The 23,322-nt window shown below is 41.6% G+C and overlaps 1 protein-coding gene across 13 annotated transcripts in view; it reads left to right on the forward strand.

The window, feature by feature from the left end:
• ITPR1 (inositol 1,4,5-trisphosphate receptor type 1) overlaps positions 1 to 23,322 on the forward strand; it is a 323,955-nt gene that overhangs the window by 144,256 nt on the left and 156,377 nt on the right. For all 13 annotated transcript variants that reach the window (XM_053296706.1, XM_053296710.1, XM_053296713.1 and 10 more), the window contains 14 exons: positions 114 to 213; positions 865 to 1,025; positions 1,412 to 1,553; positions 4,221 to 4,379; positions 5,834 to 6,006; positions 6,720 to 6,839; positions 9,123 to 9,317; positions 9,991 to 10,242; positions 12,887 to 13,028; positions 14,345 to 14,498; positions 18,012 to 18,199; positions 18,905 to 19,040; positions 21,854 to 21,905; positions 23,084 to 23,252. In XM_053296706.1, the coding sequence (XP_053152681.1) occupies positions 114 to 213; positions 865 to 1,025; positions 1,412 to 1,553; positions 4,221 to 4,379; positions 5,834 to 6,006; positions 6,720 to 6,839; positions 9,123 to 9,317; positions 9,991 to 10,242; positions 12,887 to 13,028; positions 14,345 to 14,498; positions 18,012 to 18,199; positions 18,905 to 19,040; positions 21,854 to 21,905; positions 23,084 to 23,252 (2,143 nt within the window). The remainder of the gene's footprint in view (positions 1 to 113; positions 214 to 864; positions 1,026 to 1,411; positions 1,554 to 4,220; positions 4,380 to 5,833; positions 6,007 to 6,719; positions 6,840 to 9,122; positions 9,318 to 9,990; positions 10,243 to 12,886; positions 13,029 to 14,344; positions 14,499 to 18,011; positions 18,200 to 18,904; positions 19,041 to 21,853; positions 21,906 to 23,083; positions 23,253 to 23,322) is intronic.

A 23,322-nucleotide genomic window follows, 5' to 3' on the forward strand; every position in this document is an offset into this window, starting at 1 on the left:
TTTAAGCTAGCTTCCAGGAAAATGTCTGTGTTAAATTGTTAAGCTGGTCTTGGATTCGTGGGGAATCTAAGCTGAAGTAACTTTCTTTCTGTAAATATGATTGGTCCTTTTAGGAACTCGTATGTCAGGCTTAGACATCTGTGTACGAACACCTGGGTTCACAGCACCAACATTCCCATTGATAAAGAAGAAGAAAAACCTGTAATGCTTAAGGTAAGTCCTGTAATGAAGCTAGCATATCCCAAATAACCAGTGTGGTTTCCCCCCCCAGGAAAGAAAGGTAGTGGGACCCCAATGCTCACAATTCTTATTTGGGATGTGATTCAAATAGCACTGCATTCATTAAAATGGATTTTTCAGAACTTTCAAATAAAATAAATCTGCCGGAGGATTTGTGTGTCACACCTGCTGACACCTACAAGCCACAAATTGCCCCCATGTTGATGGTTGGTTCATTTGGCAAGCAGTGGAATTGTTAGAAATGCCACAGCTTCTTCCTACCAGCACAGCATTAAACTATTGTGTTTGTTGGTGTATCTTTCTAAAGGTATCTTCTCCCTGTTTTCTTGTTTAGTACTACAGTCAAAGTAGGGAAGCTGCAGCTCATCAATAGATTTAAGTGGATAATAATACAGTTCTGATGAATAAACTATTGAGGTTTTTAAGGTTTTTGGTTTGGTTTGTGTTTTGAAAATTAAAGAAAGTTGAACTGCCTGTTACAATAATTGATAAAATATGTCCTATCAAAATCCCCTTACTAATATTCTACAATTTGGGCATTGTTTCCATAGTGTCCTCATTACAGAATAACTTTGCTTCTTACTTTATGTCAGCAACTATTATTAACATTGCCTTGATTTGTAGATTGGAACTTCTCCAGTAAAAGAGGACAAAGAAGCTTTTGCTATTGTACCAGTTTCTCCTGCAGAAGTTCGGGACTTGGACTTTGCAAATGATGCAAGCAAAGTGTTGGGTTCCATTGCGGGCAAGTTGGAAAAAGGAACAATAACTCAGAATGAAAGGAGGTAAGAAAATTACAGTGTAAGCTATTAAAGACAAAATGATGCTTTCGAACTTTGGAGAAAAACAGTGCTAAAGACTAAAGAAACAGACAAAGAGGAAAGTAATGACTGTTTCTTTATTTTAAAAAAATAAATTATCACTGTAACAATCCTCTTTAAAAAAAAACCCCAAAACATATCTTCACTTAAAATTGGAATTATGACCTTTTATGTGTAATGCGTACTTTCAATATTTTTCAGATTGGTTTTTAATTTAATATTATTCCTTCAATATATGCCTTCTCCTTCACTGTACATGAGTAGCTGAACATATTATTAATTTCCCCCCTTACTGATAACTAAAAAATGTTAGCATGAATAACTAGATTATTTTTTTGTAATCTTTGTAGATCTGTTACCAAATTGCTGGAAGATCTGGTATATTTTGTTACTGGAGGAACAAATTCTGGGCAAGATGTTCTTGAAGTGATGTTCTCAAAACCAAACAGAGAAAGACAAAAGCTAATGAGAGAGCAAAATATTTTGAAGCAGGTACAGTGAATTGAGAGCTTCTGATGTTGCAGATAAAATATTTGCCAGTCCAGTCTTCTGGAGGATAAGAGGATGGATGGGATGAACCCTGGCCTAGCCAAAATCTTTGTCAGACGCCAGAATCTTGTTGGGATGTATTTTTAGAAATACCCAGGATTCAAACCAGAGCGGTTTGACGTCTTTGTGCATGCCTGGAATTGATCGGGAAGTCCATTTCCTGCTCCACCAAAGCTTTTTGGACCAAAGTGGTTCCACTCATGCTTACTTGGTTTCTCTCTGTTTTTTATTGATGTGTTGCTAGTAAGATTCAGAATGTGATGGCTTGCTTTAAACCCTATGTTATAACTGGGTATGAAACCTGACATAAGTCCCATTCACAGGTTGTATTAAACATTCGTACAATGAGTGTACCGTGTACACAGGTACAAATCTATACACAGGTGCAGTCATTCATATGTTAACGTTGAACACAGGAACAGAAGTACACTTCCTATTAGTACCATGCATTTGATGGATCTTTATCCAGGTTTACTTTTAAAATGAATATGGGTACAGTCATTCACATAAACACATGTATGAGTGTACAGACATTTGTACACTTGTACAGCATAATGACTGAACTGGGCTGTTGTGTTGCAAGTAGAAAAACAGCACAACTTAAAATTCAAATACAGTACTCTTAAATTTTAGCACTGCAAATGATGTTTGGGAGGACTTTTGTCTAAGGTTTCTATTGCTGGGTTTGTCACATCTCCCTTGCATAAAACATATGATGGCCTGTGTAATGCTTGCTGAAGCAGTGGGCAAACCTTAAGCAATTTTCTAAAAAAATAAATCTCCCCTTTATATGTTTAAATATGACATATGTTTATAAGTCTCTCTTGGGACCAGAGAGGATAATTTATGGTGAATAACTGTCACCAAATGAGACATTGGGCAAATAAGTTTTCAAAGTCCCCCATGACTGAACACTTTTGTACAATTTATAGAATGTCATGCCTTAGGATTTCTGGGAGATATAGATGGAGAGCAAAATTTAAGAACAAAAATTAAAAAGAAAACAAAACTTTTTAATTTTTGTTTAAAAATAGTCTCTAACCTAAAAAAGTTAAAAACTTTGAGACTATCCTAGCAAGTATTATCTGGACTTTAATTAGTTTTGAGTTGGCAGTTGAGCTCTTGGACTTTGGTATAACTAGGATAAATTAACAAGATAATTATTGTTTTACTATGATTACAGGTAAATATGCTGATGTTTTAAAATTTGGAAATGATCCACAATCATAGGATAACTGATTATAATAGTTAGCTGAACATGTCTTAATTGTATTGTGTGGAGATGTCTTTACATGGTAGCCTGTGTGCTTGGAGTTAGGAATATTGCACAAACAGAGGTTCATGCACTAGTTTGGTACCATGGGGAGAAACTGGTTTGGATGAGATCCTAACTGGCTTGGTGTCACGGGGAGGGGAGTGGGTTCTTAAAAAAATAAGAGCAGTTATACTTGCCTGCCTGCCACTGCTGCATGCAGCTTCCTGCTGTATCCCAAGAACCCATGGTGTCCATGCATGTGGTAGCGGAGAGCAGGTACAGACCTGCTCTTCTTTTTAAAATGAAACCAAAAAAAAATATCCAATTTCCTGCTTCTCTTCTCATGGCACTGAACTGGTTTGGACCTCGTCCAAACTGGTCTGTCACCGAACTAATGCATGACTTTGGTTTGTGCACATCCCTGCTTGGAGTGACTTTTCATGCTGAGAAGCTTACATAGGAAGCTGCCATATTCCAAACCAGACCATTGGTCCATCTTGCTCAGTATTGTCTACCAAGACTGGCAGCAGCTTCTCCAAGGTTATAGGCAGATGTCTCTCACAGCCCCATCTGGAGATGCCAGGGAAGGAACTTGGAATTTTACTGGAAGTATATAATGATAAACCAGGCCCAGCACCTAACGCTTTGGGCCTGAGATACCTGAGGGACCACCTTTTCCCAAGGGTTCTGCCCGCTTGACAAGGTCATCTGAGGGGGCTTTGCTCTGGGTGCTGACAATGAGGGAGGCTCAATTGTCATGCATGCGGGACAGGGCCTTCTCTGTTGCTGCCCCCAGACTCTGGAATGCTCTCCCGGTGGCTATTAACTCCTGGTGGCTGTTCGCTCCACCACAGTTTTTAGAAATCATGTAAAATCTTGGCTTTTTACCCAGGCTTATATCTTATTGACTCTACTGCTGCTTCTTTGTATTTTGTACAGTTTTTATGATTGTATTTTAAATCTTTTTAGTCAGATTTGTTTTATATTTTAGCTTAATATTTTAATTGTCATTTTTATAGTCTTGTTTTAATTGCTGTGTGAACCGCCTTGGGATTGTTTTGATGAAAGGCGCTATACAAATTTAACAATAAATAAAAATAAAATAAACCACATGCAAGTGAGTTAGCAGGAGCTAGGCTTCTCCATGTGGTAAGTTCTGAAAGCATGCCGGAACAGCAATTAAAGCAGTCAGCATCAGAGACTATCCACATGCAGCAGCCCTGCTGTTTCACATGTTTAGGTTGTCAAGTCATCCAAAAATATGTAATACCAGACAGAGTGTAGGTAAGCATGCTTTTCAGCTCCACAAGTCATGCTAATGCTTGCTTCTTTTTACTTTCTAAACCTAACATCAGATATTTAAGCTGCTGCAAGCACCGTTTACTGACTGTGGAGATGGACCAATGCTTAGACTAGAAGAACTTGGAGACCAGCGCCATGCTCCTTTCAGACACATCTGTCGCCTTTGTTATAGAGTTTTGAGGCATTCTCAGCAAGACTACAGAAAGAACCAGGTTAGTAGACTCTCTCTGTGGAGAGAGTTAGTATTTCTCCCAAATTTAATTCTAAAGATTACAGATTTGTATAACCCAATGGAGGGGGAAATGTTCTTGAACCCTTAACTTATTCTCTGACCTTTGTTTTCAGTAATGATCTCTTTAATACCCAGGCCTTCTCTGAAGGCTCTTTTATATACATGTTCTCAACCCTGCTAACTGAGCAGAGATGCACCTTTTAAAATTGGTGATTCTCTTTATTTAGCGGGGGTCGAACAACCGGCCCTATCTATCCCCAGCACAGCATTCCTCCAGTGATTATTGCTGGGTCTATCTTGTGTTTATTTTTTAGATTGTGAGCCCTTTGGGGACACAGAGCCCATTTATTTATTTATGTATATGTATAGGTTACTTCCCCAATGCGCCTAGTGAGCAAGAGGTTGCCGGTTTGAATCCCCGCTGGTATATTTCCCAGACTATGGGAAACACCTATATTGGGCAGCAGAGATATAGGAAGATGCTGAAAGGCATCATCTCATACTGCGCGGAATGACAATGGTAAACCTCTCCTGTATTCTACCAAAGACAACCACAGGCTCTGTGGTCGCCAGGAGCCGACACCAACTCGACGACAGCACAACTTTACTTTTACTTTATATGTATAGGTATATGTAAACTGCTTTGGGTACTCTTGTTGAAAAGCAGTATATAAATATTTGTAGCGGTAGTAGCAGCTTTAAAATAAAGGACATGGTGAATCTCACAAATTTCAGATTCCAGAGTATCTGGCAAATGTACTACTGCTGTATATAATGGAATAGTTAGAGGAGAACATTATAGCATTTGGAATCTGTGGGGAAAGGTCATAGGCTTATTGGATAGTTGTATGCAGGTACTTTACAATGTATTTCACAACGTTGAGTTCAGATATTGAACTCAAATGTCGCTTGTTGTGGTTTGTGCAAGCTATAGTTTGCCCCCAACTATTGTTTGCTGCTAAAGGTTATGGGAGAGGAAGTCGGAATATACAAAGCCGAGAGGGAAGGAAGAACTACACGAGCACAACAGGGCTCATTCACATAATGCCAAGCCATGGTTTAGCATTACATCTGAAGTGACTAGACAGTAAAGTATGGTACACATGCTGCTTTTCAAAATAGTTTTTTCTCAAGACCAAATTTCTTAAGTGGTGATGAGTGAATGATCTGTTCAAAGGACACATGCCATGGAATACCCATTTCTGGAAAGCAATAGCTCCTGCCTCCAAGCATCAATTTGTGGGCTTCCTGGAAGCATCTGACCTAGATGGACTTTGGGTCTGACCCAGCAGGACTCTTCTTGTGTCGTTACATCAAGAAATCAACATGAATAGATAGCCTTGCCTTTCCGCCCAACTCTCTTAGTTTTCCATGTGAAATTTGAATCATTCCCTTTTCCTTCCTTCCTTCCCTTTCCTCCTTCCACCTTTTAAGGAATACATAGCCAAGCAGTTTGGCTTTATGCAGAAACAAATTGGCTATGATGTCTTGGCAGAAGATACCATAACAGCTTTGCTCCATAACAATCGCAAGCTGCTAGAGAAGCACATAACTGCTGCTGAGATCGATACCTTTGTTAGCCTTGTAAGAAAAAACAGAGAGCCCAGGTAAGAAGAATATATTGGCACTTCCCTCATTCAGCATTTGTAAACTTAAAAAAAAAAACAACCTGCAATGTGCAGAACTTGCCCTCTTCTCTCTCCCCCACCACCCCGCCCCAGCAAACATTTCCACTTTTTTATACTGTGACACCCAATAGACATGGAAATTTTTGCAGAGGCTGCGTTCTCGCAACCATGGGGGGCACAATTAGAGTTAACCACGATCCTGGTTATTGATCCCAGTTAAATGCTGTTGAATCACAGTGATTAATTCTTTCCATTAATTTAATGGGGCTACTCATTAGTAATTTTGGGTTTGCTGGTGTGATCTGTGCTAGCCTTCATTCAGGTTAGATAAGAATCTCTCAGTTTACATCAGATTAAGATTTAGGAGGATCTATTGCTCTAGCATGCATTATAATGTCACGCACCTTAGTAGGTGAAGTCGTGCTGCTATGTGAAGGGGATGAGCCTTTGTTCGATGGTAGTTGTCAGTTTTGTAGAATTAAGGGGTGCTTTTGAAAATGGGATATCTGGTTCAGATATCTACCTTAGCGAACTAGAGGTATCGCACTAGTTTGATGTTGTCACCCCAGGCTTATAATGCACCTATGTCACCCTCACCCCACCAGATGATTGACATTTTCCTAGTGATACAGCTCTCAAGCCTCTGAATCATTGTGCAAAGTTTAATAGGCATTGGCTTTTCATCCCAATAGGTTCTTGGATTATCTCTCGGATCTTTGTGTGTCCATGAACAAATCTATTCCAGTCACCCAGGAGTTGATTTGTAAAGCTGTATTAAACCCAGCAAATGCGGATATACTTATTGAAACGAAGTAAGTTATTTATTTATTTTATCCATGAAATCCAGGAAATAGCTTGTAACGAGAAACAAAAGGAAGAAAGTGGTTTCCCCCAGTTGCATCAATTAATCCTAATATCTCACTGGGTAATGACTTTTAGCCAGGTAGCACTTGCCAGGAGCTTTCCCAGACAGGAGGCTTTACTGTGGGTTTTCTGCAAGGCTTTGCTGTGAGTTCAAAGTTGCAAAAAAAAACCCAAACCCCGACGCAAAAAGTGGATTTTTTTTTACCCCGGATATAAATCAGGTAACGTATGATGAAAAACCCAAATTGTGTGTAAAGTGCTCCCTGATAAGCTTGCAGGGATTCTGGGGTAAATTTGGCCAATATGTGAATGCATCCTCCATTCCGGAGGAGATGCAAACTAAAAGCTGGGTGTGAAAAACCTCCAAGTATGAAAAGTACCAGAAGAATGAATGTGTTTGCCAGGCTTCAGGAAATCAGAATCATAAAGCCAAAGAAACAAAGTGGGAACTCAGAAAAGTGAAGCCTTTTCTCTATACAGGGCATATATGACAGAGGCCAAATCTGCATTCTCCTGACAGCATTGTAGCTTGTGCACCAGCTGAAACTGTGCAAAAGCACTTTTGTCTACAGATGAAACCTGGGCATTCAGTAGCCAAGCTGGGTCCAAGAGCAATCCCAAACTGCAAACCGCATGTTGTTAGAAGGAATGCTATGCTATACAGAATAAGTCTACTTCTGAATCAAATCTCCAGTTGCATTTTCTCTTCTCTGTAATTTGTCTGAGTTGTCAGTCTTGCCTCACATCTGTCTCATAACAGCCGCCAGATAGTGGTTAAAGATGTCCACTTCTTCAGGATTTCTTGACACTCGTTAAGGATTCCCACTTAATCTGACTGATGAGGGAGAGGATTGTAATCTGCATATTTTTGACACTGTACTCTGAGTTCTGAACAGCATCTCCCAGCAGTTTTATGTAGCTGTTAAGAAACATGGTGGGAAGGGGGCAAAATGGGACATTGAGTGACTCCATAGGCAAGTGGTAAAGTAGATAAGAATGCTCCTTTAGCACCACCTTTTGGAAACTGCCCTTCGAGTTTCCTTTTGAAAACGATGCCTTTTGCCCTAGTCTGGCCAAGCAGTTCAGGATGGCTTACAGTTTCAAAAACTATTAAGTTAGCCAAAAGAACCAACAGGGACATATTTCCCCTGCTTCCAACCCAGTTACAGTGGTAGATCACCTTCCAAGGCAGGATGGAGAGCTGGCATGGTAGCAAACATGAATTGTCCCCTTTGCTAAGCAGGGTCTGCCCTGGTTTTCATTTGAATGGGAGACATGTGTGAGCACTGTAAGATATTCCCCTCAGAGAATATGGCCGCTCCGAGAAGAGCATATGCATGCTTGCATGCAGAAGTTCCCAAGTTCCCTCCCTACATCTCCAAGATAGGGCTGAGAGAAATTCCTGCCTTCAGCCCTGGAGAAGCCCCCACTGGCAGTCTGTGTAGGCAATACTGAGCTAGATGGACCAATGGTCTGACTCAGTAGCAGGCAGCTTCCTAGGTTCAGTCTCCAAACCAAACTGGACACCATACTGAAATGAGTCAAGATAATCCATACCCACAACTACTTGGATTTGGTCCACTGCTTGCCCAAATCCAAAGACCTTGCTCACAAAGGGGAGGTTGTAAACAGACTGATAACAATCTTCTGAGGAATTCAAGGAAGGTTTTTAGCCTACTTACCAGTAGGCTGATGAGATCATCCAGCATTCTTCCATGTCTGTACCCCCTTCCTCTGCATCAATTTCACACCTGGACCAATATGAACTAGGGATATACACGGACTTGTTCGTGCATTCACAGGAGGTGGGGGCGGACTCCTTTTAAGCAGCAGGCAGGGAGCCCTTACTTGCCCTGTCACTCCCCCACCCCCGGCTGGCGCTCTTCCCAAAAGTGTTGGTGCAGGGCTGCAGTGTACTTGCTTGCAGCCCCGGTGAATATCGTACCGGAAATGGCCGATGCACACAGCCATTTCTGCAAATCAGTATCTACAGATTTGTAACATTTACTGGAAATTTCCATTTAGCCCTTCCCACAATATTAGATAACCACTGCTGGACTTAAAATGTACGAAGTTCCCTACCACTTTGTACATAAGCTGAACTTTTTCATTGTTGGAGGATGTCATGATGACTGGTTGAGAAAGAGTGTTCTCAAAACAGAGAGCTGTACAGATTTATGAACCACAGCACTGGAAGTTGTATTTTTCATACTTTTCATTTTTGCTCTTAGGCTGGTCCTGTCTCGGTTTGAATTTGAAGAGTTATCATCTGGAGAAAACTCATTGGAGGTTGGTGAGGATGAGGAAGAAGTCTGGTTATTCTGGAGAGACAGCAACAAAGAGGTCCGCAGTAAAAGTATCAGAGAGCTGGCTCAGGATGCTAAAGAAGGGCAGAAGGAAGACCGGGATATTCTCAGCTACTACAGGTTAACACCGCAAGCAATATTTGGCTATGGCAGTGTAACCTGAAGTGTGTAGTAAACAAACTTTAGAGCTAATTATTTATAATGTTATTTATTTGCTTCCAGTAGACTTGAGGGCTAATTCATACAAAATCAGTTTGCTATGGTTTTTATCCAGTGATGCCTTCTACTAAGAGGTAATCTGTGATTCGAAAGAACTTTTCATGTCCCTGATGTGTGATGGCAGTGTCATATAAACAAACTAACATTTTGAGGTTATCGCATGGCAAATGTGCTTTGTGTACAGTTGCTCCTGCATTATAACATTATGAAACTGTTTGGAGACTTGCCTGTTAATGTGGAAGAGCTCCTTGAATTAATTTCAAAAATTACATTCCCCACCCCTTTTGTGTTTGGTGTGTTCTTTGAAGGTTGAGTTAAATGTCAATAGCCTGGTACGCTGTCTGAAGTGGATTAGGATATATGACGATGGTGCTGAATTATAGAATGCCAAAAGTCATGCTCTTAGAAATTTTAACATCTCATATAGTTCATGTCCTTCAGCTCCTGAAGAAATACCTTTTCTGTTGCATCAGAATATATGATGATGCCTTATTTGGGGTACTTTCAGTTGTTCTCAGATTCTCAGTCCCACATAAGCAAAGTTATGCTTTTCTTCCTCTCCTCTACCTTAAAGGTACCAGCTGAATCTTTTTGCTAGGATGTGTCTTGATCGGCAGTACTTAGCTATAAATGAAATATCTGGCCAACTGGATGTAGACCTCATTCTTCGATGCATGTCTGATGAAAACTTGCCGTATGATTTGAGAGCTTCTTTCTGCCGGCTGATGTTGCACATGCACGTCGACCGTGATCCTCAAGAACAAGTGACACCAGTAAAATATGCCAGATTGTGGTCAGAGATACCTTCTGAAATTGCAATTGATGAGTGAGTACTTCATGATCAAATTGTTCTCTAAAATCAGGGCTGTTAAGGCCCTAGGAGCTCTATCTGCCCATTTTAGGAGTTTCCAGTGTCGTCTCTGGCACACTCCACACACTACTTTATTGTGGAGTCACCTTTAAGGTTTAATCTGTGTGCTTTATATACCGTACATATTTTGAGTTTTGATAGCTGACTCTTGCTCTTGGAGCTGCCAGAACATAGAAAGGCAAACCTGTGTATGGTGGTAAATCTTTAATAAAGATGATGTTAGTGCTAGGGATGTGAGAGCTGGCTCAATGTGAACTGTAGTTTGAATTGAAGCGGCAAGGTTCACCCCAAAGGGGGGTGCCGGTCCAAGTTTGAACTTTACTGGCCGTGGTTCTAAAAGAACCAATCAGAACTGGTTCAGAGATATACTTGTAAAGGGGAATCCTGTGAGGACATTGAAGAGGAGAGTGGCCCCGGATATCTTTCAGGAGGCCAGCGGAAGGCTTGGAGGAACCCTTGCCACCTCCAATGTCACCGCCACCTCGGATCCCTTTCTCTCACCCCTCACCCTAGCCTTAGTATTAGTGTTAATTAGATTTCTATACTGCCCTTCTAAAAATGGCCCAGGGCAAGCCATCTGTCTTAGGATTGGGAATGCCCCTTTACTTGTAAAGGGGATTCTTCACTGGATTCCCCTTTACAAGTATATCTCTGAACTGACCCGTAAACCAATTCAGCCAGATGTGGTACCAGGTCAGGACGGATCAAATCCATTCCAGATTCGAACCAAACCAGTTCTGTGAACACCCCTGGTTAGTGCAAGTTAGGGGAAAGCATTGAGATTTTTCAAAATCAATTTCTGGTTGAAGCTTAGTTTTGAATTCAGGTGGAGTTGACATTCTTGGGTAAAAACATTCTTCCAATGTAAGTTGTGCTCCCAAAGTGCAGGTGCAGAACTTTAAGTAATTGTGCTGCTGGGCAAGACTGCTGGTGCTTCCTGAGATGCCTGCAGTAGTGTAGGCCAATCAGGAATGCTGTGTGCAACACTGCAGAATATGGGGCAATACTTGTATTTTCTTGTGCCCTATGTGCTGCTGAAATATAGGTGTGTCTGTATATGTATGTGTATACTATTTCACTGGAAAGAAAACTATCGGATTTATCAAGTCAGCCACATTTTGAATTATTAATTTTTGTGCTCCACATGGGAGTTAAATAATTTTTAAGAAGTTGGATATTCCTGGACAGGCAGCCTACACTAATTTTTCATTGCATTATGAAAGAAATACTTCAAGACTACTGAAAGTACCCTACCATACATGTAAAAAAGAAATACTTCAAGACTACTAAAAGTACTCTACTATACATGTAAAATGTCTTCTACTTTATCAGCAATTTCTTTTCTGCTATAAAGAGATCTTTATATATACCAGTTTTTTTTTTTAACTTCTTCCCCCAAACATTGGTAGGAAATAGAAACATTTAGTTTCAGGTGCAAACTTGCAAAATTCAAAGTTTAGCTGAATGATTTTGTGGTATTCTGATTTATGTCCATGTTATACCCAAGTAGTAGAACTAATATTCAGAAACTGTGGTGTAATGAGAGCTCTGTTAGTTGGTTACCAGCGGGGGTGGGGGTGGGGAGTCTTGTGACACACTGAAAGATTAACAAATTTAGTATAGCATAATACTACAATATATATTTTAGCCTTTAAGGTACTTTAAGGTCTTTGTTGTGGCATTATGTATACTTTTTAAAGAATAAGACTACAACAGAGGTCAAACTTAGAATCTCTATATATAATTCTCCTAAATGTACCTGTCGCTAATCCCATGCGTGGCATCTCTTCCGAGAGTTTGTGAGCATCTGCCTGGGAGATAGCGACGGGGACAGGGAGACAATGGTGGTGGCTGACTGGTGCCACTTCCTCCTCCTGGCAGCTGGGCCACCGACCGCCGCCTGCTCCCACTGGTCAGCTGGAGGAGGCAGCGGTGGTAAACCAGCCGGTGGGAGCAGGCGGCGGTCGGTGGCCCAGCTGCCAGGAGGAGGAAGTGGCACCAGTCAGCCAGCCAGCCAGCCAGAAAGCATGGGGTGGGGGCAAGAAGTGGGTGGGGTGGGGAGAAGAGGAAGAGGGCCTGCCGGCCCGCCAGAAAACACAGGGGGGGGGGTGAGAAGCGGGTGGGAGGGAGAGGCGACTGATCAACCAGAAAGCTGGGCGTGCTGGCGGGGGGAGGGGAAGCAGCAGCACTGGGTGGGCTGGCCAGAGGCTAGTTTATTTTAAATGTATAGCTGTCACTGAAAACTGCAACAGTGCATCTGGTTTCCCTTTAGTAACCACCTAGGAAAACTGAGACAAGTATTGTGTTTCCCCACCAGTGACAGCCAATCACAAGAAACAGGAAATGGCAGATGATAGAAATGGGAGTGGGGATCCAATTTGTGGATGCTCTTGCTTGCAATAGTGGTGTGTGTATTAGTTAGTGGGGTCCCCCCCATTATTGGAAACTTGGGCAAATTCCCTAGAATGGTTCCAGTGTTGGCCTAAAAAAAAAAAAAATTGGGGGATGCACTCAGGCGGAGAATTGTTGGGGATGGTGGGAAAGAGTTTCTGTGAAATTAATCATATTGAAGCTTTCCCTCCCCCCACCCCCTTTTCAGCTATGATAGTAGTGGAACTTCCAAGGATGAAATTAAGGAGAGGTTTGCACAAACGATGGACTTCGTGGAGGAATATTTAAGAGATGTGGTTTGCCAGAGGTTCCCTTTCTCTGATAAAGAGAAAAATAAACTCACTTTTGAGGTAAATATATCTTGATTCATAAGATTGTATTGTTAGCCATCTAGAAGAAGTTATTGGTGTCTGCCACTAACTGTAAGTTTTTTTGTTAGTTTTTTTGTTATCTTATTTCAATATCACCTGATATGTACATCTCTATATGGTGAGTTGCACCTACGGTTGACCATTCAACTGAGCATATGAAGCTAGTTGATACCTAGTCAGACCATTCATCAGGCTAGCTCAGTATTGTGACTGGCAATTGCTTCCTAAGAGCTTAGGCCAGAAGTCTTTCCTAATCTTGCTGCCTCATGTCCATTTTAATGTGGTATGCCAAATGTGGCCTTTTTCGCCTGCTTCTCACTGATTCTCCCAGTAGGGTTTCATTGTTCCGGATGTTCAGCCACTTTGCAGGTGAGTGTGGGTTGGGGTAGCTTGTCTCGTATTGTTGTTTGACTGGAGGACCGGTTAAGGTGAGTGGGAAGCCGAGGAACAGCCCTTGTGGGTTTTTCAGCCCTTTGTCTGGGTTCTATCACTAACTCGGAGGCTGGCTGGGCCCACCACTTAGTGTTTTGCAGCCTGGGTGAGGTGGGTCTGGCTGGCATCTCCTCAGTGGAGATAAAACCTCATTGTGGTGTGGATATCTGGACCTGGAACTGGGCTGAATCAACACCCAGTCCTTTGCCTTGTAGGCAATCCTCCTTATGAGACTGATCCACATGGGAGGTACCCGTACTCTGTTTGGCATGTTCCTCGCAAGTTAATTGTAAATTTGATTAATAAAAGTGGCCCTTTTTCTTCCAATCTTACGTGTCCTGTCGTTATTGGGGCCTGGGTGTACAATAAGAATATGCAATAAGAGCCAATAAAATGGAAATTAAAATACAGACCATTAAGGCCATTATGACACCCCACTGTACTGATACAGTACAGCATGGGATGTTAATATGCTACACATTGTGAAAAATTAAGGATAGTTATATTTGTATCCTGACCTTTCTCCAAGGATCATAATGTGGCACTTGTTTATCAGATTTTAATTCATCCACCCAGCCTTGTTAGATTAGGATGAGTGTGTGTGATGGGCCAGGCCTTCCTCTGAACTTCGTGGCTGAGTTGGCATAATCAAAAGTCCAGTATTGCATTTGCCATGCCATACTGGTTCAATATGCAACTTGAAAATTCAGGATGCTAGAAGATCAATATTAATGAGTACATAAATTCTTGTGTAAGTAGGAACTGAATGCTAAAGTGCTTGGTATGTGTTCATGATTTGATGGAGAAGATACAGGTGTGGCACACAATTCATAAAACTAACTTTTTGTTTTTTAAAACCATAGGTGGTAAACTTGGCCAGAAACCTGATATATTTTGGTTTCTATAATTTTTGTGACCTCCTAAGACTAACAAAAATCCTCCTGGCTATTTTGGATTGTGTACATGTTGCTACTATATTTCCTATTACCAAAGTGGCAAAAGGAGAAGAAAGTAAAGGTAAAAAAATTACTTACTATTTAGCACATTTCTATACCGCCTATAACCAGTTCACAAGGTGGCAGATATGCTGTTGCAGGATGATCTTTTGGCATTGGTGCCTTTCTTTTCATCACCCACTGATGCAGAATAGGGGAAATGGAACTAATGAAAGGAGAGGGAAAGTGTGGACATGATAAAACTATGCCGGTGGGACAGAGGCCTTCTAGGCCCATATTTTGCTTGGTCTGAACGTTGGGCTTTCTCAGGACTTTGTATACTTTACATCTTTCATGCTAAGGATTAAGCAATCTACTCTTTTGGGTACAGTTCCAGTCCAGATTGAAAAATCATGTTTTAGTTAAACAACTGAAGACACATACAATGGAAATATAAATATTTCTAGGAAGTAAAGACAAGACCTTGGATGAACATTTTGTGTTAGCCTTCTTACCTTAAGGAAAGTAAGCTTATGAGATCGCCTAGCTCTGTGTGTGTGTGTGTGTTTGTGTATCCCTCTATCAACTTCTCAATGCCAGGATTGATTTGAAACAAATTTGGTATAATTGTAGGGACACTCAGGGATACCTCAGTGGTGTAGTTTGTGGTGATATTAGCCACCCCAGTTCAGGATGGTGGATATGTGAATGTTTGCTCAAACACATGTCCCCTACACAAGTGTACACAAATGCTGTGAGTCAAAATTAGGGGAATTACTCAGAACCAAATTTCTAAGTGTGGAGTTCTTTGAGAGGGCCAGCAGGCATGTGAATAAAGATGTTCCAGTTGAACTTGGACTCCCAAAAAGCTTTGGACAAAGCTACTCCTCAAATACTCTAGAGCAAGGTCAGAGGGAGGGCAGTGGCGGCCCGGGTTCAGCCACCGCTGCAGCCCCCCTAGCCCCACCCCCTGCATCTGAAGTCAGATGTGGGGGGTGTAGTTTAGCTCCCAAACGAGGCCGCACGGCCCCATTAGGGAGTAAGATCGGCCTGTGCTGCATTGGCAGCATGGGCCGGAGCAACTCACCCTGCCTTTTAAAGGCACGGAGAGCTGCTCCGGCCATGTTGCCAACACAGCGCAGGCTAATCTAACTCCTGAACAGAGCCATGCAGCCCCATTTGAGAGTGAAAATAGCCCACGCTGCATTGACAGTATGGCCAGGAGTGGTTCTTGCTGTCTTTAAAGGGCAGAGAGAGTCTGACCGTGCTGCCAATGCAGCGTGCACCAATTTCACTCTCAAATGGGACTGCGCGGCTGAGCAAAATCACCTCTCCCCCCAGCCCGTGTCTGATGTCAGATGCGGGGGGGAGGGGTGCCTGGGGCCGCGAGCCACAGCCCCTGAGAGGCGATGGCCCTGCTCTTTAGGAAACTTAACAGCCATGGGACAAGGGGACAAGTTCATGTGTGGATTGATAACTGCTTGAAGGACAGGAAGATAGGAAGAAACAGACAGTTTTCACAATGGCAGGATAAGAAGTGTAGTCCCCCAGGAACCAGTGCTCTTTAACTTATTCATGAATTATCTAGAAGCTCAGATCTCATCAGACTTCACTGAGGTAAACAGCGAAGTGTCCAAATTTGCAAATGACACTAGCAGCATTAGATGACACTAATACTATTTCTTATGCACAACTCCAGATGTGGCAACAAACTTTGGATTACTTTATATGGAGATATAAGAAATGTAGAATCCAAAGGTTAGTTCTACAAGACAGATGAACCAAGGAGGTCTGAAGTACCCAAATTTTCAAATATATTATGAAGCAACTTTACTTGCTTTTTTAATCCAAATTATGATTTCCGTTTAAATAACTGCCATGGACACCTATTGAAAACTCCTTCTGTTATCCATATGATATTGATGAACTCCTGTGGCATAAGCCTAACAGAGCCACAGCAATTACTCAGAACTCTTTTCTCAAGCCTTATTAAAATATGGTACTCCAAAATATGTATACTGGCTCCTTCACCTTCTCCTGTAACTTCATTTCTTAGGCAAGACTGTTTCCCCCCGGGGAAATAGTTGGCTTCCCTAACATATTGGTAAAAAGCAGGGTTTAACAACAACAACAAATTATGCTCCTAAACAAAAATAAAATTATTTCTCATAAAAAATAATAAACAAAACTAATGATCCTGACCTTCCCTGGTTTGAACTTGCTCAAATATACTTATTTCAGGGTCTTGTGCAACAATTTTATTAGATGCACAAAAATCTTCTTATAGAGATTTCTGGAACAAGGATCTTGGATCTCAAGTTGTGGATGAGGACTTGTTAGAAATTAGGAACTCTTATTCTTTAAGATCTCACTCTCTGAACATTAAATAAGTGACATATAAGATACTCACTCGCTGGCACCTGCCCCAAATATACTAGAGGCATCCGACTCTGACCAGTCCTCAAAATGCTGTAAAAATGCAATAGAAAAGGCTCCTTTTACCACCAATTGTGGACATGCCCATTTATTTTCAAATTCTGGATTACATTTTTTAAAAAACTAAATCTTCACTTTGATTTAAATCATTTGTGCTATCTTTGTACTATCTTTTGGATATCTTGTATCTTTTAGATTTACCTCACAAACCCAACTCACTTCTTTACAGAAGGAACTTTTTAGCCTTTTAATGATATCTGCCAAATTCATAATAGGAGCAAACTGGAAAACAAAGGGGCTTACTTCAGTTAAATAATTGTTTCATAGAATATGGTCCATCATGTTGATAAGGTTTCCTTGATGTTGAAACCAGAAACCTTGTACTCCCTTAGATGGAACCAGTGCTGGTTATATGTAAAAGGGGGGAAAGACCCAGTACATGATCCAGCATCTTTGAATTATATTTATGCTTGGTAGGTCTGTAAATGGTATTTTGATAAATATCTCAGTTATCGCCAAATCATTTAGTTCATTTAAAGCTTAACACTGTGTACAGTTTCACTTCCAATGCTATATCAAACCAAGTGCTTTTGACCTTTAAAACGCTTAACGGTTTTGGCCCAGGATACCTGAGGGACTGCCTGCTCCCAAGGGTTGCTGCCCACTTGATGAGGTCAAGTGGGCATCTCTTGAGGTCTGAGGGAGCTCTGCTCTGGGTGCCAACAATGAGGGAAGTTCGGCTGCCGTTCATGCAGGACAGGGCCTTCTCTGTTGCTTCCCCCAGGCTGGAATGCTCTCCCGGTGGTTATTCGCTCCTCGGTCTCCATCACAGTTTTTAGAAATTGTGTGAAATCTTGGCTTTTTACTCAGGCTTTTATATGATTGTCTTTACTGCTGCTGCTTTGTATTTTGTATGGTTATCTTATGCTGGTATTTTAAATCTTTTTAGTCAGATCTATGTTTTTATATTTTAGCTTAATATTTTAATGGTGTAATTTTTATATCTTGTTAATTTTACTGTGAAGCACCTTGGGATTGTTTTAATGAAAGGTGGTATACAAACTTAACAAATAAAATATAGAACTCATATAATATAGTAGGATTATATAGAACTCATAATCTTACCACTGCTTGGTTGGTTTGTGTCTCTCTCTTAAAGGAAGCAATGTGATGAGATCTATTCATGGAGTTGGGGAGCTGATGACCCAAGTTGTACTAAGGGGTGGTGGGTTCTTGCCCATGACACCTCTTGCTGCTGCCCCAGAGGGTAACGTGAAACAGGTTGAACCTGAGAAAGAGGACATCCTGGTAATGGACACCAAGCTGAAAATCATTGAAATTTTGCAGGTATATTTTAGGCGACATAGCTGCAAAACTTGTGTCACCAGAGCTGTGCAATGATGTACATGTTCTTTTTTTTCTTCTTCTCTCAGATAATTGGGGAAACATTAGATATTCTCTCTTTGACAGAATTAGGAATGAATAAGACTTTCACTGGATGGACTGAGTGTAGGATAATTTATAATGATGCATGCTCCTATAGAACATTTGATAATCAGAATTAAATCAAACAATTGTTTAGAAGATTTGAAAGACAGCAGTTCACTGGATGTATTCAGAAGGATGCATGTTCCCATGGAGTACTTCTAAACATTAACCTAAACTCAATTTCAGAACCTATTTTAAAAGCTAGGGCTCGACGTTGAATGCCATTGAACATGTGCAGAGTGTATTTGCATCACAGGTAATCAAAACCATTCACATACATCTGGGTTAAGAGCAAGACTTCTGGGCCAGGGGGTGCAGCCCCAGCTCCTCTTTCTTTCAAAACATTGAAGAAAATTGGATATATTAAAACAAAGCTGAAAACATATTTTGGAATAGCTTTTAAGATTTAAATGCATGCTTTGAATTGATTTAACTGATCCTGTTTGTTAAAATAGTGACATATTTGACTGTAACCTAGAGTTGTAAAAAGAGACATGATAATAACATAATGTGTCTCTGTATGTTTCCATTTTAAAAAACAAATACACACTTTGGAATCATCAGTTTATTTTGAATGTGAGACTGGATTATAGAATCTCGTGCCTTCTGTGTATATTCAAACGTGAATTTGATGAAAGCAATGCCCAGACACCTGACTCTCCTACCGGAAGCAATAACCAAGAAGTGCCAAATGTACCAGGTCAGTGATTGCAGTTATTTTTTTCTAAGGGGTATGTGTGTATGCATCTGTGTGTGTGTCTAACATCCAGTTGCTAAATATTTGTTTGGCCATATATTCTGCCTGTGCAGGAGAGTAACAATACTGTAGTGCGGAGTTAGTATCTTGGCTTTTTAGTATTAATGGCTTTAAAGCTTCCCGCCTTTATTCAGTGGTGTGGCAAGGCTTAGAGAAGAAGGTATAACTTGGTATTAGGTGGTTATGTGAAATACTCTGTTTATGTCAAACATATGGCAGTGCCTTTATGTTCTAACCAATCAGCATTAGGGTTCTTTTTAGCTTTACTCTTAGGAAGGAAAGAAGATGGTGTATTTTTTTTTAAAGTCACTCATACACTCCCCGTTAATATTTTCCTGTATGATGATCAAATAGGAATTTCATACCTCCCCTGCATTGAGAATCCTGAGTTCTATGCGCTTCTGGAATTCATGTAATTGTACTGTGGAAGAGATGAGCATGTCCCTATTGCTTATTGTACAAGAAGCATGAATGGGAGGATGCCTGAATCTCTCTCTCACTCTCTCTCCTGCTGCTGTGAAAAGCCAAAGCTGCTCTTAAAGATTAATAATCTTTGGTCAGCATTGGTAGTATGCTTTCTCCTTCCCTCACAAACCCTGTTTCACTGTTCACTAGACTGTGGTCCATCCAACTGAAATGTATGCAAATTGAATTACATTTCAGTTGTTTGTTTAATTTATACAAGCTGAACTCACACAGAGCATCTGTGTGCTAGTGCACTTGGCCTTCCTCACTCCAGAGACTTGGTGGGGTGACAGAAGGCCCGCTTACTTGGTCTCCCATCCCCTGGAGACTTTGCTCCATCAACTTCAGTTGGCCTTCCTTGCCCCCCTGCGCGTCCTTTCCTCATCCCCCTCCCACTCGGCCATTTCACCTCCCCACTCTGCCCCCTGTCCCACCTCCCCCCACCCCTGCCTTAAGCCGCCCCGTGGTGGCAGAGAGGATGGTCAATGACGGGGCAATGGAGATGGTGGTACAAGCTTCTTCCATGGGCCTGCGAGGTTGTATGTGGAACAGAGCCGGATTAACATAGTAGCAAATGTAGCATTTGCTACGGGCCCCGCGTTTCTGAGGGCCCCACATGCCCAGCTTGAACAGCTCCTTCTTCTTTCTGCTCTCTACTTGGTTGGTGCCGCTTCTCTCCGTCCTCGCTGCCTGCTGCTGCTAAAAGTGTGTTGCCGTTGCAACAGAGACACAAACATTTCCCTTTCTGAAGGAAATAAGAAAGGAAGGAAGGGGGAAAAGGGGGCGGCAGCGAATCAAACGGCCAAGAGCAGGGTGTTTGTCTGCCTGACAGTGGCGTGGACCTGGGCCGGACTGGGGGGCACTGAAAGGGCGGTGGGATGTATGTGGGGAAGGTGCCTGGTTTAGAGCAGAATAGGTAATTAAGGGTGGGAGTTGGGGCGCTGGGGCGCTGCACAGGTAGGGCACACCGGGAATATGCCCTGTTGCCCTGTGGGCCAGTTCGAGCCTGGCATGGACTGGAGCGTAGCTGGGAGAACTGGGTTTTTAGCTAGATGCACCAGGACTGCTTTTTCAGTCTGCCCTGTAATGTGAGCGTGGCTGAGTGGTGCGAGATGGGAAGTTCTGCTTGGCATTAAACATGGAGCAGGTTGCCGCTTGTGCGCACTTTTTGCACACATGCTGCCCAGCCTCCCTCTGCAGTGGAATCCTGGCTTGCATCTCACTCCCTTCTCTTTTTAGCAGCTTGATAGCTTTGTCAGCCAAACACCTCCGTTCTGTGCCCTATTTGGCGCTCGGAGCCTGACTTTTGCTGCCTTGGGGTCATATTCTCGCGCAGCAAGCAAACACACCTAGCTCCTAAGGAGGTGCTGCGTGACTTCCCTCCTCCCTCTCCCGGACCACTTGGAGCTTCCCAGCTCCATCTGGTATGGACAGTAGCAGCAGCTTGTAGGAACTCTAGCAGGGGCCTCTGCAGGCCGGCTCAGACTGGGTGGGTGGGGGGAGTTTTGTACCGTCATGGATGGGATGCTAGCAATAGGTATCCTTTCAGGAAGTTCCTTCCCTGGTCCAAATTCTCTATAAAATGTCTCTATAAGGACAAACATGGGTGTGGCGTAACAAGGAGATTCATGGAGATTTGCAGAAAACCACAAGGAGAAGGGAGAGGTTCTAACTCTCATACTATCTTGTGAGGGGGAAATGACCATCTTGACACCAATAGGCTGGAGTCAGTAAGGTTATTGTCTCCAAAACATCAATTTGGGAAAGGTTGGAGTGAAATAAATAGGCATTACTTCAAGTCAATTGTTTTAGGGTGGGTTGGTTCTCATGAAAAAGCCAAGGAGTGGGCTTTAAAAAAGAAAAATGACTATTATAGCAAATGAAAAGAATTATTTTACTTTGCAAATAAATAATTTATGTTTTAATATTTATGTGCATTTTTAGAATTTAGGGCCCCTTTGTAACATATGCTACAGGCCCCGCACTAGCTTAATCCGGCCCTGAATTGTGGAAGTCCCGCCCCTGTATTTTCATTGGCTGTGCCTGCAATGGCTTATAAGTAGGACCTGTGTGTGTGTGTGTGATTAAGCATTTGGAGAATAAAATGAGCTTTTTTGTGGCTCATTTTGGGAAGGAACTCCTTTCACAGTCTTGCCTTTTAGCTGTTGATTCTCATAATAGACTTATTCCAATCTATTAAAAGAAAGAATGGTATATTTTGCTTTTAATTACAGATTCACTTATGATGATTTGCAGCCTCACATAGAAACTCTGTTTATTTTCCTCTATAGGAGCTCTTGACTTTGAACATATTGAAGAGCAAGCTGAAGGGATATTTGGAGGCAGGAAAGTATTTCTTAAACTGGCAATTTGTGTTGGTTTTCTGAATTACATGTGAGGCTGCTTCTGAAGAGCTGCTCTTCACAGATCGTAGTTCAGTGGGATCAAGTCACTTGTAGTAGTAATAAAGATATGAGTAGATCTGGAAGTGTTAGAAGTTATTTGATGATCCCTAAGAGACTTTCCAGAGGGTGGGGTTGGGGGGTTGCGAAAAGTGAGAGACCTTTAATGTTGGTGCTGAAGTAGCACAATCCCAGTTCAGAGATTATCCTCACATGATGAATTGGGAGTGGGAGTGTATAGGGGGAAATGGCACTACAAGAGAGGAATATCTATTTTATTGCTCCCCACAACTTAAAAAAAATTAATTGTATTTTAACACTGAGGCAGAACATAAGAGTAGAACTACATATGAAAAATGGTTAGGAAGTAAACCACAAAATAGTGGGGGAGTACTGTAGTGTGTGGATAACCTCGTTTGATAAGGCTGTACTTATATTTTAAATCCCACGAGAGCACATTGGCTTGTGTGGTGCAACAGGGGATGATCAGTGAAGTAGTTAAAGGAAAATTAGTTTATTCTAACTTCTAACATTGAAATGCTAGTTGGGAGAAGGATTGTACATGTGACATCATTACTCACCAGTGATGTCACTGATACAAACCAATAGATGAAAAGCAGGTGGTAGCAGGTAATAGCTACATTACCTGAAGGTGGCAGGAATGATCACATTTTCACAGCAGCAAAATATTCTGGGGTTTTTGTTTGTTTGTTTTCTGGGAAAATATGGTACTTCCATATAGTCAAGGTGCTAGCTGAGAGAAAGATGTTTGGAGGAAGAATGGCTATGATAAGGCTTGGCCCAAGAGATATGTTGATGCTAATCAGAGAGAGGTTAGTAAGTCTTAAAGTTGGTAACTTTCTGGAGGTGGATGACTCCAGGATGGGATCGAGACTGCCCTGTATGGATTGCAGTAGTAGTTTGAAATATATTTAGGGAATACTACTGAAGTTCTAGCACAATAATCTAATTTTGTAGAGGTCTCTGTTTTGTATTAGTATGTTTTCCCCTAACACAAGACAAACTTTTGGAAAGCCACCTGAATATTTTTAAGTTGGAAGAGTGTATGATTTTTTTTTTTTTTTTTGCTGCTGTTTGAATGTTGCTTCATTTGTTTTTCAGTGAAGAGAATACACCACTAGATTTGGATGATCATGGTGGCAGAACCTTTCTTCGAGTGCTGCTTCATTTAACAATGCATGATTATCCTCCACTGGTGTCTGGAGCACTTCAGCTACTCTTCAGACACTTTAGTCAGAGGCAGGAAGTACTTCAGGCTTTTAAACAGGTAAATGTGCCTTCTTAAAAAATATACTTTCACTCTGAATGCATTTAGTGCAAGTGTGTTATGCAACTAA

Source organism: Hemicordylus capensis, chromosome 2 (assembly GCF_027244095.1).
Source record: "Hemicordylus capensis ecotype Gifberg chromosome 2, rHemCap1.1.pri, whole genome shotgun sequence".
NCBI classification, from domain to species: Eukaryota; Metazoa; Chordata; class Lepidosauria; order Squamata; family Cordylidae; genus Hemicordylus; species Hemicordylus capensis.